This window comes from Artemia sp. Qi Xiang Cuo, chromosome 2 (assembly GCF_049724085.1).
Source record: "Artemia sp. Qi Xiang Cuo chromosome 2, ASM4972408v1, whole genome shotgun sequence".
NCBI lineage: Eukaryota > Metazoa > Arthropoda > Branchiopoda > Anostraca > Artemiidae > Artemia > Artemia sp. Qi Xiang Cuo.
In genome coordinates this window covers 44700035-44715502 of record NC_142795.1, presented here as the reverse complement: position 1 = coordinate 44715502, position 15468 = coordinate 44700035, and the positions used below count along the sequence as shown (strand labels likewise).

Below are 15468 nucleotides of genomic sequence, written 5' to 3'. Positions count from 1 at the left end.
GTTTTCTCAGGTCGCTCGTTACTTACAGTTCGTAACCACGAACTGTTTGATAACTTTGAGTGGTTCCAGAACCATGTGCCTGCACTTCTCCACCCCTAAGTGGCAAGGGGTTGGGGTCCGGTGCGTAATATATAAAAAAAAAATGCCCGATTAAGGAAAAAAAAAATTTGAAAAAAAAATGCCCGATTAAGGAAGTAAACACTTATCATTCTGATTCAAAGTCTAACGTGTTAGTAACTGAACTTCGGCGGCTGATGATCGAATTCAAACCATTTGTTCTTGTAGGACCATAATTGCGTAACCTTAAGCCCTTTTACCAGGGACTATGAAGGGTTATGTCATCACCAAGCATAGATATTGGACCTTTTTCAGCAAATACATTTGTGATTGGCGCTTATAAAACTTTGAATTAATTAAAGTTTCTATTATAAACAGTGAGAGTATTGAACTATATTTGGCGAAGCTGAACTTTTGCGAACAGGAGGAGGGGAGGGGGTACGTCAAGGAATAGTCATCTTGATTTTTGAGATCCAGTTATTTGTTATTCTTCTTCTTAAAAACATCCGATATCTTAAAAATCATTTTGCGACCCTCAACATCGGCTGACCGTGTTAAAGAGTTAATAGTGAATTCTCTCAATGGACTAATGAGACTAACTATGGGGGCCAGGAGGGGAAGTATGCGGGAGGGGTTTCTCAAAATCTCCAGTTAAGTGTTTTGGATTATAATTATTACAATGGTACCGTTTTATACTTCCAAGCCTTTCCACTTAAGAAGTGGCACCCAAAGTGCCGGTTTTAGTGCTATAGGGCACTTATGGATGCTAGAACTGACAAAAAGCACGTGGATATGACCAATATTTAAAATGAGCCATTGCACATCTCTCTAAAAACTTCTGGTAGCCCGATAGCCCCAGCTTTTCCACTTGAACATGGCACCAATAGTGCCATTTTTAGTGCCATTTGGCATTTGCATATGGTGGAATTTATAGGGAAAACGTAGATATAAGAAATAGGTTTTATGTGAGCTAATAAACATCTGTCTACGATGTTTCGGTAGCCCGCTAGTCCCACCCCTTTAGAAACAGCCCAAAACTTGTCATTTCAGTGCCATGTAGCACTTGCAGATATTGGAATTTATAAACAGCACGTAGATATGAGAAATTACTTTTGAATGAGCCATTAAGTATCTCTCTATGATGTTCTTGTAAACAGCTAGCCCGGGAAAAAGAAAAAAAAGGAAAAAAACATCGGGAGACAGATCAGTGTTACCCATGCAAAAAAGTTATTTTCGTTGGTGTTCAAGGTGGGGACTCTAATTTCCCTTTGCTAGATTTTCGACTATACTGATTCCAATGGTAAACTTTTCATTTTGATCTGACGCCATTTTCGATGGGTTTCAGGTTTTTTTTCGAAATCACCATAAATTTCTTTTCGCAATAAACTTTTGCTTTGAAGATGAACCGAAATAATATTTATCATTCCTGTATCAGTGTCAAATGGCAATTTTTTTCACAAGGCAGTTTTTTTCAAAATGCATTTTTTACTTTTGGTTACTATGGGCTTTTGTTCGCTCTTTACTAGGTTGCAGCTACTGCTGCAACCATGATGGTCGATCAATACTCGTCTATATTCAAGCTGCAATATGATGGGGTTCGGGATCGCTTTAGCCCTATAGAAGGGAAAATATTATATTATATTTTATATTTTCAAATATTATATTTTCAATCCATTTATCTGAATAATTTCCCCCTACCCATTTATCCAAGTTTCTATTGAAACTATTACTAGAATTTGTTGCACAATTTTGGTCAAAAATATGAATATAAAGCCAAAATCTTGATTCGTAAGGAGAAAACAAAATATAGCAATACATTCATTCCTTTTATAAAAAAATATGCCAATGAAAATGAAAAAATATACATGAAAAAAGGTTTTGCAAAAAAACTGAGTAAAGAGCTACATTAAACCAAAGATGAACAGAAATAAAATCAAATAATAATGCAATCTTAAAACGAACAGAAATTGTAATCAAGTATCAAGCTAAACTTGAACTAAACAGAAGTTACCAGAAATGGAATAGCATTAATGCCCCCTAAACCTCCCATAGGCCTTTTTCTGTAAAACTTCTTCTCTTTTATAAAGTTAATAGACCCAGTTCCAGGAATAAAAATAATTGCATGTGAAACAATCAAGTCCGCTTCCTTTTTTTGTTGATCTTTTCACAGATAAAACTCATTACTTAGAGAAGCAAAAATGACGCTTTGGCCTTTAATGGTCTTAGGGGACAATAGCCATACTCCAGTTTACGGTAATTTCAGTTTGTTTTAAGTTTGGCTTGATTATTCATCGTAATTTCGCCCGCTCGGGGTCTCATTTGTTCATTTATAATGTTTTCTGTTCATTTTATGTTGGAATATATATATATATTTTTTTTTTTTTTTTTTTTTTTTTTTTTTTTTTTTTTTTTTTTTTTTTTTTTTTTTTTTTTTTTTTTTTTTTTTTTTTTTTTTTTTTTTTTTTTTTTTTTTTTTTTTTTTTTTTTTTTTTTTTTTTTTTTTTTTTTTTTTTTTTTTTTTTTTTTTTTTTTTTTTTTTATATATATATATATATATATATTATATATATATATATATATATATATATATATATATATATATATATATATATATATATATATATATATATATATATATATATATATATATATATATATATATATATATATATATATATATATATATATATATATATATATATATATATATATATATATATATATATATATATATATATATATATATATATATATATATATATATATATTTCTGTTTTCTTTTATATATATTTTCTTTTATATAGATTTTCAGCTAGGATTTAGCACTTGTATCTCCTTGTAGGTTTTCTTGAACGAAAACAAACACAATCTTTTGGTCAAGATAACTACGCTAACGTAACCATATCAATATTTGCGTAAGCTTATTTGTATGCAAAATCACGTCTTTACATGGATGAAAATTTATGCACATATCTAATAACAGAAAAAAAAAATAGTGGGACACGACATGAAGCAACTAAATATTTGTCAGTTTACAGGCAAGGATCTGAGCTTTAAACGTAGCAAAGTATAGAGAAATTATATTCAAGGGCCATAATAGAAAAAAAAATCTCACCTTCATATTCTCAGGTCTTACAAACTTAGTTAAAAATCAGGACACTGTACTATTTTTTTGAAACATGCTATTTTTCGGTTTTATTCGCAAAATTAGCTGGCTCGAGATAAAGGATGCCAAAGGAGGCTCCTCGGCATCAATTCTCTTAATACGTCATTTCTATTCTGTTATCAATCCCTAGAACGGCTCCAAGTGATTTGTTTTTGTCCCATTTAACAGATATTAATTTTCTTGATAAAATTTTATCGTTTGCTTGGAAATATGCGCGAAAGTTCTTGCATTATAGCCTCCCGGATTTGTATTTCTTCAATTCATAAATACTTCGTTTTTACAAAAATTTTTTTTTCCAAATGTGAAAATTTGTTTGTTGTTGATAGGTACAATACATTACGCCCTTCCCTGAAAAAAACTTCGTCGTTTGTGTATTTAAGAAAAAAAAAAGACACATCAGTGCTTCCAATGCGAAAAAGAGATTTTCCTTGTTGTTCCAGTTAGGGGAATGTAATTAACCTCAATGGGTTTTTGACCCAATGGTGAAGTTTTCAGTTCGATCAGATGCCATTTTCAAGGAGATTCAGGCTCATTTTAAAAATTGTTGTAAATTTGGTTTTGCAATATAGCCTTAGTAGGACTTTAGTAGGATGGCTAGCCCCCAATCTCCCATTAAACTTCCTGGATGAAGGGCCATGAAACGGAGATCAGCACTGCCAGTAGGGACAGTAAAGACAAATGCCATATTCTTTACCTTTACCTTTTACCATAACTGGTGATTCCTTCAAATGGTAATTGTTACTTAACTGGCAATTTTTTTTCCGAAACATATTTTGGTACTTTAGTAGTAGCCGGGCAACAAGCGAGATATTATATTGGAAAGATGCTTAAGAAACTAGTCAAACGGGTTTCTTTCAATATAGAATTGTATTACAAACCGTGATTTGTCATTGCGTTTGCAGTATTTAAACTTTGTTTTTTTGGGGGTTTAGGGGGGGGGGGAAATGTACCTAGGTTAGGTTTCGTATTTAATATATGCTATGTTTTTTTTTCATTTTTTTTTTTTTATTTATAGCCTATATATATATATATATTATATATATATATATATATATATATATATATATATATATATATATATATATATATATATATATATATATATATATATATATATATATATATATATATATATATATATATATATATATATATATATATATATATATATATATATATATATATATATATATATATATATATATATATATATATATATATATATTTTAATATATGCTATGCTCTACCATCCCCCCCCTCCCCCTAATGTACAAATACATAGCCGAAATTTGTTTCTAAATTATTATATTTTCATCATACTTTGTTTTATTTCATTAGCATTAATCAAATTCCGCTTATCGCGTGTTGCCAGGCTACAACTAAAGTACCCATATTTTAACCCTCCAGTTACTTTAGGCCGTGGTTCACCTTTACTATATTGCGGGAGCAGCTGCGGCAACTGTGTTAGTTAGTAGGCCCCCTAGAGCTTAAGTTTTCCTCGTGTCTATTCCTTCCTTTTGACATTAACCCTCAGATAAACTAAGAAATTTCAGTATTATAGGAATTTCAAAATAAATGAATACAATTATTTTCTAATTCACAAGGAGTCAAGACGACATGGCGGCATATAAATCGACTTTACATCTGACAAAGAGGCCCTGGAAAACAGCCATCATTAAAGAGCCTAAAATTATTTATTACTTCTCCTATAAACAGATTTTCATCCCGATTGCTTTTTTATGAATGCGGACGTCAATCAAAATTCTGGCGCAAAAGAAGGCTATAATCTCCCAGGGAAACAGAAACATCACTTCTAGTCCTTTTTTAGAGCCAGAAAAAATAATAGATAATAAAAATGAAAAATAACCATTTCTTACCAGAATTTGCGAGGTTTCTTTGCTTCTATTTCTCAATTCGTTTTAATGTTTTTAAGTTACTGAGATACAAACGTAGAAAACTACAATAAGACATTCAACAGGGCGGACAAATAATTGCAGTTTAGTTTGGACCTTTTTATTTGTTTAATAGTCAGGGAGCCTAGACATATAATACGAATATTTACCAAATTAAAAAAAAAATCCGCTCAAAAGCTCTAATTGTTTAATCTGGTGCTTAAGATAATAGCGGTCTCATTAAAATTGAGTAGAATCCAACCGAAGATAGTATCATCCATTCGAAGAAGAAACAGAAAAAGAGCAAAGAAATTTAGGCTCTTCTTGAGCTCATAGAATGGCTTTGGGAGCATCGTGTAAACTTTATTGGGAAGCACTAGAGCATTACCACAAAAATAAATATATGGATCTTTTCCCTTTTTTAAGAGTTATTCTCGTCCCTGAATAGTCTTCCTGAAACGATGGAAAGTAAAAAATGTATAGCAGTGATCTTAGAGACTGATTCCTCATTCTAAGTAATAAATTGCAAATTAAACAGTTCGTGGTAATGAACTGTAAGTAAGGAGCGACCCGGCTCAACAGTAACCGGAACTCTAAAAAACGGAATTTTGATACCAGTAGATACATCAAAAGAATCAGATTTTTATGCTGATTTCAAATATATAAGTTCAATCAAGTTCAATCTTGCCCATCAAAAGTTACGAGCCTGAAAAAATTGCCTTATTTTCGAAAAAGGGGGAAACACCCCTAAAAGTGATAGAATCTTAATGACAATCAAACCATCAGATTCAGCGTAACAGGAAACCCTACTGTAGATGTTTCAAGCTCCTTTCTGCAAAAATATGGAATTTTGTATTTTTTTGCCAGAAGAAAGATCACAGATGCCTGTTTATTTTTTTTTTTATTGATTTTTTTTCAGGGGTGATCGTATCGATCCAATAGTCCTATAATGTTGTGAGAGGGCTCATTCGAACGGAAATTAAAAGTTCTAGTGCCCTTTTTAAATGACCAGAAAAATTGGAGGACAACTTGGCCCCCTCCCACGGTCATTTTTTCCCGAAGTCCCCCAATCAAAATTTTGAGATAGCCATTTTGTTCAGCATAGACGAAAAACTAATAAATATGTATTTTTGAGGATGACTTTGTCCCCCACAGTTCCCCGGGGAAGGGCTGCAAGTTATGAACTTTGCCCATTGTTTACATATAGCCTAGTATTGGTTATTGGGAAGTATATAGACGTTTTCAGAAGGGATTTTTTCTGGTGGGGAAGGGGTCGAAGGAGGGAGTTCCGTGGGAGGATCTTTCCATGGAGGGTATTTCCTTGGGAAAGGGGGAAGGGACATTTCTATGAAGGGAGCGCCGGATTTCCCAGCATTATTTAAAAAACCATAAGAAATTAAATAAAAAAACAAGTTTTTTTCAACTGCAAGGTTACATATTTAATATATGGTATGCTTTGCCGCCCCCCCCTAATTTGCAAATACATAGCCCAAATTTGTTTCTAAACTCTTATATAGTCATAGATCAGAAATTAAACAAAAAAACTAGTATTCCCAACTGAAAGTAAGGAGCAACATTAAAACTTAAAACAAACAGAAATTATTACGTTTATGAGGGGGTTCACCCCCTAGTCAATACACTCTTTACGCTGAAGTTTTTTTTTAGTACTTTCAAAATAGCTATCTATTCTTATTAAACGGCCTTTGTGATTCCTTATTAAACGGCATTTGAAAATTCGAACGTTGGCGTAAAGAGCGAAGTATTGACTAGAGGACAAACCCCCTCATATACGTAATAATTTCTGTTCGTTTTAAGTTTTAATGTTGCTCCTAACTTTCAGTTGAAAAAACTTGTTTTTTTTTTTAAATTTAATCCACATAAAGGTATCTTTCGTCGGAACTGTGGGATCAATGCATTCGAGTCGGGTTTATTATTGTACTATATAATTGCTGAACGGCCAAGTGCCTTGAAAGGCCACGTAAAAACCACGATCAAGAAGGTACAATCATGGTTGCAGCGGTAGCTGCAAGCAAGGCCGTACCCAAGAATTTTTTTCGGAGGGGGTTTTACTCAAAGATTTTTTTTCGGGGGGGGGGGGAGGTTACAAAAAAACACCTCAAAAACGCATACAAAATTTGTTTATATCCATTTTTGTTACGTTTTAACGAGTCAAACAAAGTTTTCAGGGGGAGGGGGTCAAACCCCCCCCCCGCTGGTTAAGGCATTGGCTGCAAGCTAGTGAAGGACGATCAATATCCAAGACAATGCGATCAATTCCTTACCTGGTACTGAAGACTCTGACATGTCAGAGTTCATTAAATGACAGATAGGCTTGTACCCTGAAAATAATATTATAAACAGAATTGAATCTAAAATTCTTTTGGTCTCTTTAATCTAGCTTTTAGAAAATGCCATGAACAGGCCCGGGTAAAAAAAAAAAAAAAAAAAGAAAAAAAAAAAAAATCCCTAACGGCTTGAGATCTACATTGGTAAGTCTCAGAGTCTAGAGGACCCTAATTAATAAACAAATTTTAAAGCCGAGGATTTGGGCCCCTGATAATGAGGCTCAAAATTGTGTAAATTGAACTCTATTTTCCAGTCCGCTGGAAATTTTTATCTATAATTCATTTGGCCAAGGGGACTCCAACATATTAGAATAAAGGTCGCCTGAAAAGAGAACCTATAAAAACTTCTTAAGACAGCTTGAAACTTTTCCGTAAGGTTGTGGGTCAAGGGATCCACATTACATAACAGACTAAAAAAATATGGTTTATCCGAAAACGGGTCAAATACATCCAGGTCACATCAGTACGGGCCAAAAGAAGTAATTCGACTTGGAATATATTTAATGAGCATAGGCATAAACCAAGAGTAAAAGATCCGCCATGCCAAAAATTGACCTAAAACTTTCTGCTTCTTTTCGGCTTGAAATTTAAATCCACCAGTCCTTGGACCAACTGAACCCCAATGCTGAAAAACAAACTAAAAACAAATTTGGCTATATTGATTTTTGGCACCCAAAAATAGGCTATCGACCTTAAAGTAACAGTACAAAACACAAAAACACTGCCTCAAAGCTGCCACCCACTAGTTACGCTAAAGTTTAACTTCTATACAAAACAGGGGCATAATTTTCTGTGGGTTAGAAAACAATTGCCCCCAAGAACGTAGTTTACCCCTCCCCCAGCTGAAATTTAGTATCTTCAAAAATCCTGTCAAAACAAAGATAAGCCTACAAAATTCAAGCAGCCACAGAAACAGGCCAGTTTTCTTTACTATATCTTTGTCTTTATGGTTACTATATGGCTCATTTTTCAGTTTTCACTGTCATTTTCACTTGACTTGAGAAAATCGACTCCATATTTAGCCCCCCCCCCTCCATGATTTTTAAGAAACTACACCCCAGACACAGAAGTGCTGATGAGCATGATAATGTGGGCCTAAAACTTATATTTTTTTTTACTTAAACCAAGACTAAGGTAAGCGCCTTAATACCCCTCCCCCTTCATAAATCAGGCTCAAGATCTATGGACCCCCCTCCCTAATAGCTCATCTCCAGCAATGGAATGCTGTATAGCCGTTAGCATTACTGAACAAACAGTCTAGCATAACCGATTTTTTTTTCGTGTGGAGTAAATATGTGTTTAGAGACATATGCACCACTGGTCTGTGGTACGGCTTCTGTAAAAGGGGGGCTGTAAATCAGTTTCTTTTATAGTTTTGGGCAAATCGGATATATCAAAATATTCGTTAGATAGCATTTTGACCCTGTTCGGGCCAAATCATTGTTTGGCAGCAAAAAATACGGCACTGATGTGCAACACAAATAATGTTTTATTTAGTGACGGCAAAAGTAAAGTAAAAAGATACCCATCAAAATCCTCTTACGATCGTTCCCACCGATACAAGAAACCGACCAAGGACAGAAAAAGTGACAACAAGAACAAAAAAGATAAAACAAAACCGAGAATTGCGGTTGGAAATGTGGGCTCTTTGTCACTCTTTTATTCGGCTGGAAGGTATAATGTTTCTTTAGAATGTTCTTAGGGAAGTGAATAGGGGCATTTTCAATCTCCATCGTCTTTTATTTCATAATTATGGAGCGATAGAAAAAGTGTCAAATTACAGCCTTTTTATTCGGCTGTAGCTTAAAGGCTCGCTGAAGGTATGTTTGGGTCCCTACATAGTGGGAATCTACAGGTAGTAGTGAATGCGTTTTCTAAAAAATAGTTGAGGTTTTTGCTCAACTAAAAGAAGTAGTTTAGATAGTTGAATAGTTGAGCAATTTTATGTGAGGTCAAAAGCAGCTAAATACATATAGTATGAATAGCCTACTATATGTATATAATAATTCTATGCGTCATGGCCCTTCAACCAGAAAATGCAATAAGGTGGGGCTGGAGGAGTGGAAAAAATATTAAGACCTAGAGTTAGAATTCAAGTTTATTTATTGAGTTTTTTACAGCATATTTCATCGCTTGAAACTATTTATAGTTTGAAATTGTGCGCGTTTTTGCTCCATTGATATTATCATACTATACCGGTGAATTTGATCACTTTTAAAATAACGACACCCATGGAATGAAACTTTATTAGTTTTTTTGGATTTTATTTGCCAAAAGTTTAATAGATATAAACAAATACGAGGTATCGAATAGCATCTTGCTCTGGTATGACTCAAGATGGCTTCAGTGAGCTTTTAACCTGTTTTTGATGCTGGCGGGGTCACGAATAATTTTGCGACGTGAGAACCGCTGCAGCAGAATGCAACACTACCATTTATAGCTAAAAAATAATATGGTTTTATTTGCTTCCGCATATTACACCTTTTATTATAAGCATTAATGTCTACTTTTGGACCTTGGCGTTTCAACATAGCCTATGTCCAACGATCTATGTCCAGCAACAACAACAACAACAAAAATGATTGACAAGGAAGTATTTTTTACTCGACTGTCCAATAACAAGTAACAACTAATATTCTCATAGAGGTTGGCTATCACACAGTAAGTTCGTGGTAACGAACTGTAAGTACGGAGCAACGCGGCTCAATAGTAACCAAAACTCTAAAAAACGAAATTTTGATACCGATGAATATTTGAAAAGAATTAGCTTATTATGCTGATTCCAAATATATAAGTTTTTTTAAGTTTAGTGTTACATTCCAAAGGTTACGAGCCTGAGAAAATTTGCCTGATTTTACAAAAAGGGGGAAACATCCACTAAAAGTCAAAGACTATTAATAAAAATACCACCATCAGATTCAGCGTATCAGAGAACCTAATTTCAGAGATTTCTAACTCATATCTGAAAAAATGCAGAATTTTCTATTTTTTTTGTCGGAAGAAACATCACGGATGCGTGTTTGTTTGTTTTTTCCCAGGGATGATCGTATCGACCCACTGATCCTAGAATATTGAGATAGGGCTCATGCTAAAGAAATAAAAAGTTATAGTGTCCTTTTTAAGTTACCAAAATATTGGAGGGTAACTATGCCCCCTCCCTCACCTCTTTTTTCCCAAAATCGTCCGATAAAAATTTTGAGATTGCCATTTGGTTCATCATAGTTGAAAGGTCCAATAAGTATACCTTTGGATATAATATGACCCCCCCACCCACACAGCTCCAGGGGAAAGGTCTTTAAGTTATAAAATTTGCCCATTGCTTACGCATAGTATTTGTTATTGGGAAGTATGCATACATTTTCGGGTGGGGGGACGATTTTTCTGGTGAGGGTTTTTCCACGGGGGAATTTTCCATGGGGCGAGAAGTATTCAGGGGGTAAACTGGTCAGGAAAAATTATACACTGGGACAATTTGCCAGAATTCCTATGCATAATTCTTTTTATATGTCTTGCTTTCTCTTTTCCGTCTCAGTTGTACGCCTGGAGCTGTTAAGCGTGATTGTCAGGGGAAATTTTCACCGGAATTGAATTGTCTAGAGGATATTTCCGTCGGGAGGGGATTTATTCGTGGAGGCGGGGCCAGATTTCCTGGCATTATTTAAAAACCATCTAAAATTGAATAAAAAACAAGTTTTTTCAACTAAAAGTAAGGAACAAAATTAAAACGAAAAAATTATTACGTAGGGGGTTAGCCTCTCCTCACTCGTTACGATAAAGTTTATGTTCTGTCCCAATTATTTAAGAACGACTCCTGAAACACAAGGGTCGTTTAATCAGAAAAAAAATTATTACGTAGGGGGTTAGCCTCTCCTCACTCGTTACGATAAAGTTTATGTTCTGTCCCAATTATTTAAGAACGACTCCTGAAACACAAGGGTCGTTTAATCAGAACAATAAAGAGCTTTTTTAAAAGTACTAAAAAACTTTCGCATAAAGAGGAAGGTGTTGAGGAGGGGGCAATACCCTTCATATGCGTAATAATTTCTGTTTGTTTTAAATTTTAATGTTGCTCCTTACTTTCAGTTGAAAGAACTTGTTTTCTTTATTTAATGCAAAGTCAAAGCACAGATCCGACTCTGAAAATTAAATTTAAAAAAAAGAAAAAAAAAGTTTTCCAACTGAAACTTAAGAGCAACATTAAAAGTTAAAAGGAACAGGAATTGTTCCATATGTAAGGGGAGCCTTCCCCTTCGTCAACCTTTGTTCTTTACTCTGAAGTCTTAATGTTCTTTAAAAACGCTTTTAATTCTAATTCAACGGTCCTTGTGTTTGAGCAACATTTCTTAAAGAATTATGACAAAAAGTCAAACTTTAGCGTAAAGCACCAGGATTGAAGAAAAGGACAGTCCGCCTCACATGCGGAATAACTTCTGTTCGTCTTGAATTTTAATATTTCTCATTACGTTTGGTTAAAAAAGAACCTTTTTTTAAGTTTATGATTTTCCGGCCCTTTTTCGAATATTGCCAGGACACCCCCTTAAGTGTAAAAATTTCCCCTGGATAATTCCTCTGGAAACTTTCCTGTCCAAAGAAAATTCTCCCCATGGAGAACATCCCGCAGGAAATTGCACCCCAAAAAATTTCATATATTTCCCATTTCCCAACAACAAATACTACATACGAACAAAGAGCAAATGGCGAAACTTACAATCCCTACCTCATGGACTTGGGGGGAATGTCATCCCCAAAAGGCATATTTTGATCGGATGTCTTTGGAGGAAACAAGGGCTCGGGAGGGGGCTAATTGCATCCAATCCTTCTCGTCACTTAAAAGAGGTACTAGAACTTTTTATTTCCAATCGAATGAGCCCTCTCCTAATCTGCTGAGATCGTTGGTTCGATACGGTTACCCCTCCGAAGAATAATAAACACACATCCGTGATCTTTCTTCTAAAAAAAAAAAAAAAAAAAAAAAAAAAAAAAAAAAAAAAAAAATCCACATTCAAGTTGAACGGAGCTTAAAACCTCTACCGTAGGGGTGCTTGATACGCTGAACCTGATGGTGCGCTTTTCATAAAGACAACAACTTTTTAGGGTGTTTTCCCCCTATTTTGAAAATCAGGCAAGTTTTCTCAGGCTCGTAACTTTATGGTGGTTAACATTAAACTTAGGAAAATTTATAGACTCAGAACTAGCATAAAAAAGCTAATTCTTTTTACTCATCTTTATTTATCAAAATTTAGAGTTTTTAAGAGTTTTGGTTTACTATTGAGCCAAATCATTCCTTACACAAAATACGAGCTGTTTGATTGTGTATGCAAGGATTGTATTATAAATATTCTGATTTTGGGTAGCCAAAGGGCTGTTGTAACTATGTGTCAAAATATTTCTGATTGCATTATGTGTTTAAAATGATGAAATCCATTTTCATTCGTAGAAAAAACACAGACTGATCCATGATATATCAAATATAAAAAAAAAAAAATCATAAATGTCGTACAGAAATAAACAGACTTTTTAGTCTTTCTAACATTGGTCCTTATAAACTGAACGTTTTTGTAGTTTGATACAATTTCATGCTAGTTATTTTCAACTGGCGTGACCACTTTTAAGTACGCCAGTAGGTAGCAAGCCTTGACATTTTAGCGTTTTTTTCTTTTTTAACTTTCAGTTGTATTCTCCTTTTTATTCCTTTTTTGCTCAGCTAAAGTACTATTCTTAACTACAGTCTAATACGAATATCTATTGAAAGACCTCAATATCAATTTGAATTCCAGTTAATAGAACTTAAGGCAAGATGAGCAAGATGGTGGTGGTCCTTTGGGAAACAAATAAAGTCAGTTATTTGGACAACCTACAAACCCATTCCCCTCCCCCAACAAAACATTTAGAGAAAAAAACAATTTTATGGACCCTTTTGGGAACATCTTTACTTTTCCTCCAAAAAACATACAGGCTTTGATCCCTTTAAGTATATTTCAGAGGGCCCCCAGGAGCTGGAATTAAAGTTTAATTGCATTTATATCGCTGAATAAAAGAAACCGTTGATTATAAAAATCCGTCATAAAAGCGGCCGAACGGGTGCAGTATTTGCACAATTAGTAATGAACTTAGCTCAGTCCATAGTAACCGAAATCAGCAGAAAAGGGCTAATCTGATCAATATCACACTGCCTTCCTAAATAGTGGACAACATAGAAGCCATAAAATAAGCACAACTGTGACACTGCCATTGTAGTTTCCAAAAATTATTGATATTGTCTGAAACTTTACCATGCACAGGAAAAGAAAAAAAAAACATTATTATGGACTAACATTTAAGCTTAGCCTAACATACAAAATATGGAGGGCTCAAATTTAAGTGAAACAAATTGTCTCATGGGGCTGCCTAGCTAAGAATGTACACAATTTGTATAAAACCAATTATTGAAGGATTAGCCTAACGGATTCTCTAATCATATAACTGATAAGCGACAAAAGATTTATAACTATAAATAACAACTTAACTTCCAATGGCATTTTTTTTCTTTTAAATCTGTGCACTCAATATAACTTAATGGGTCGTTAGCTACTTAGATACACATCGCTTTACCAGCTATATTTCTTGCAAAAAAAAAGACTACTTTGCCTGCTTTCTGTCGTCTTCGTCCACTCGCCACGGTCAGCAGCTTGGGCTTTCTGTCCTCATATGACGACATCTCTAGCCAAGTTGCTGGTGGGTTCTTAAATTTAGGATTTTGTTATTTGGTTATTTCAAGATATTAATTCAAATGGTTCCAAAATCAGTCACAGCAACAATTTCGTATTTCTAGCTTGAATCATTTAACTGGTTATTCAGTGCAAAGATGAAATTAGGAACATAATTGACTTCATAGTCACAAACAGATTTTAACAGTTGAGAGTGCGCTGACGTCCCACCACTTGCTGTACATTCTGGAATGCCACGTGTGCCATACAGTTCCACCACATTTGGTTCAGTCCCCAAAACGTTTGGCACACTCCCCAAAACACTTGATACAGTTCCGCCACGCTTGGCACATACCATCTGGTCTAAATGATTTCACGACATTTTCGCCGTTTAGTTCACCACAGCTTCAGTTAATTTAACGTCAAAGTCAACTGCGTTTATCAACAATGTCCGGACTAAAAACTGTTACCTAGGATGATTTCACAGATTTTTAATATAGGTTTAATATATTTTTTTAGTTTAATATATGTTAATTACATTTGGCATAATAAGCTAATCTCTGTTGAATGTTACTTGTATTATTGTGAACAAAAACTGTCCTCAAAGAACCCTCTAATCCTATAAGATTAAAAAAAATTTTAGAGCACGAAGAAAAAAGGGAGTAACCCAACTTACTAGATAGAGTGGTGTTCGGAATCATATCATCTTGAATCTTCATTGCTTGTTCTTGAAACACAACAGGTCGAAAAACAAACAATCTGAAAAAGTAATACGTTAAGAGATCGTGTTATTATCGGGTTATCTTTCTCCAGAGGGTACAACTTGGATAAAACTTGCCAGGACCCCAGACTAGAGGGGAAAATAATTGGTAAAATCTGTTTAAAGAACTTTCATAAAGACTAAACATTATTTCCAACAAAACTAAACATAGTGTAATGTCAGTTTATTCTAACTTTAATATATTTCCGGTACTAGTGCATCAACCGTACTCTTCTATATACTGTATATGGAATGTCAAACTGGAGATGCTACAGATACCGGGACAAATACCCGCCAGACTGGTCATTTCAAGACACCGCTATTAAGAAATGGAATGCAAAGAGTAGTTTTCATTGCGTTTACGATATTTAAACTGTTGTTTTTTGGGGGTTTTAGGGGGGGGGGGAGGTACCGAAGTTAGGTTCGGCTATGTATTTAATATATGGTATTATACAAGTAAATCTATGAAGGAAATGACGAGTTACAGAAAAGATCGTAATAAAAAAATATTTACGAAGAAAAAAAAATTAAGTAACAAATTTTCCTTTTTAGTAGATATAAG

General features: G+C 34.3%; 1 protein-coding gene across 1 annotated transcript in view; it reads right to left on the bottom strand.

Annotated features, from left to right (window-relative positions):
• Positions 1-14909, bottom strand: part of LOC148955269 (uncharacterized) — a 31359-nt gene extending 16450 nt beyond the window's left edge. Inside the window, exon 1 of the mRNA XM_089101293.1 lies at positions 14823-14909. Coding sequence (XP_088957419.1) covers positions 14823-14865 — 43 coding nt within the window. The 5' untranslated portion in view covers positions 14866-14909. The remainder of the gene's footprint in view (positions 1-14822) is intronic.
• Between the last annotated feature and the right edge of the window lie 559 nt (positions 14910-15468).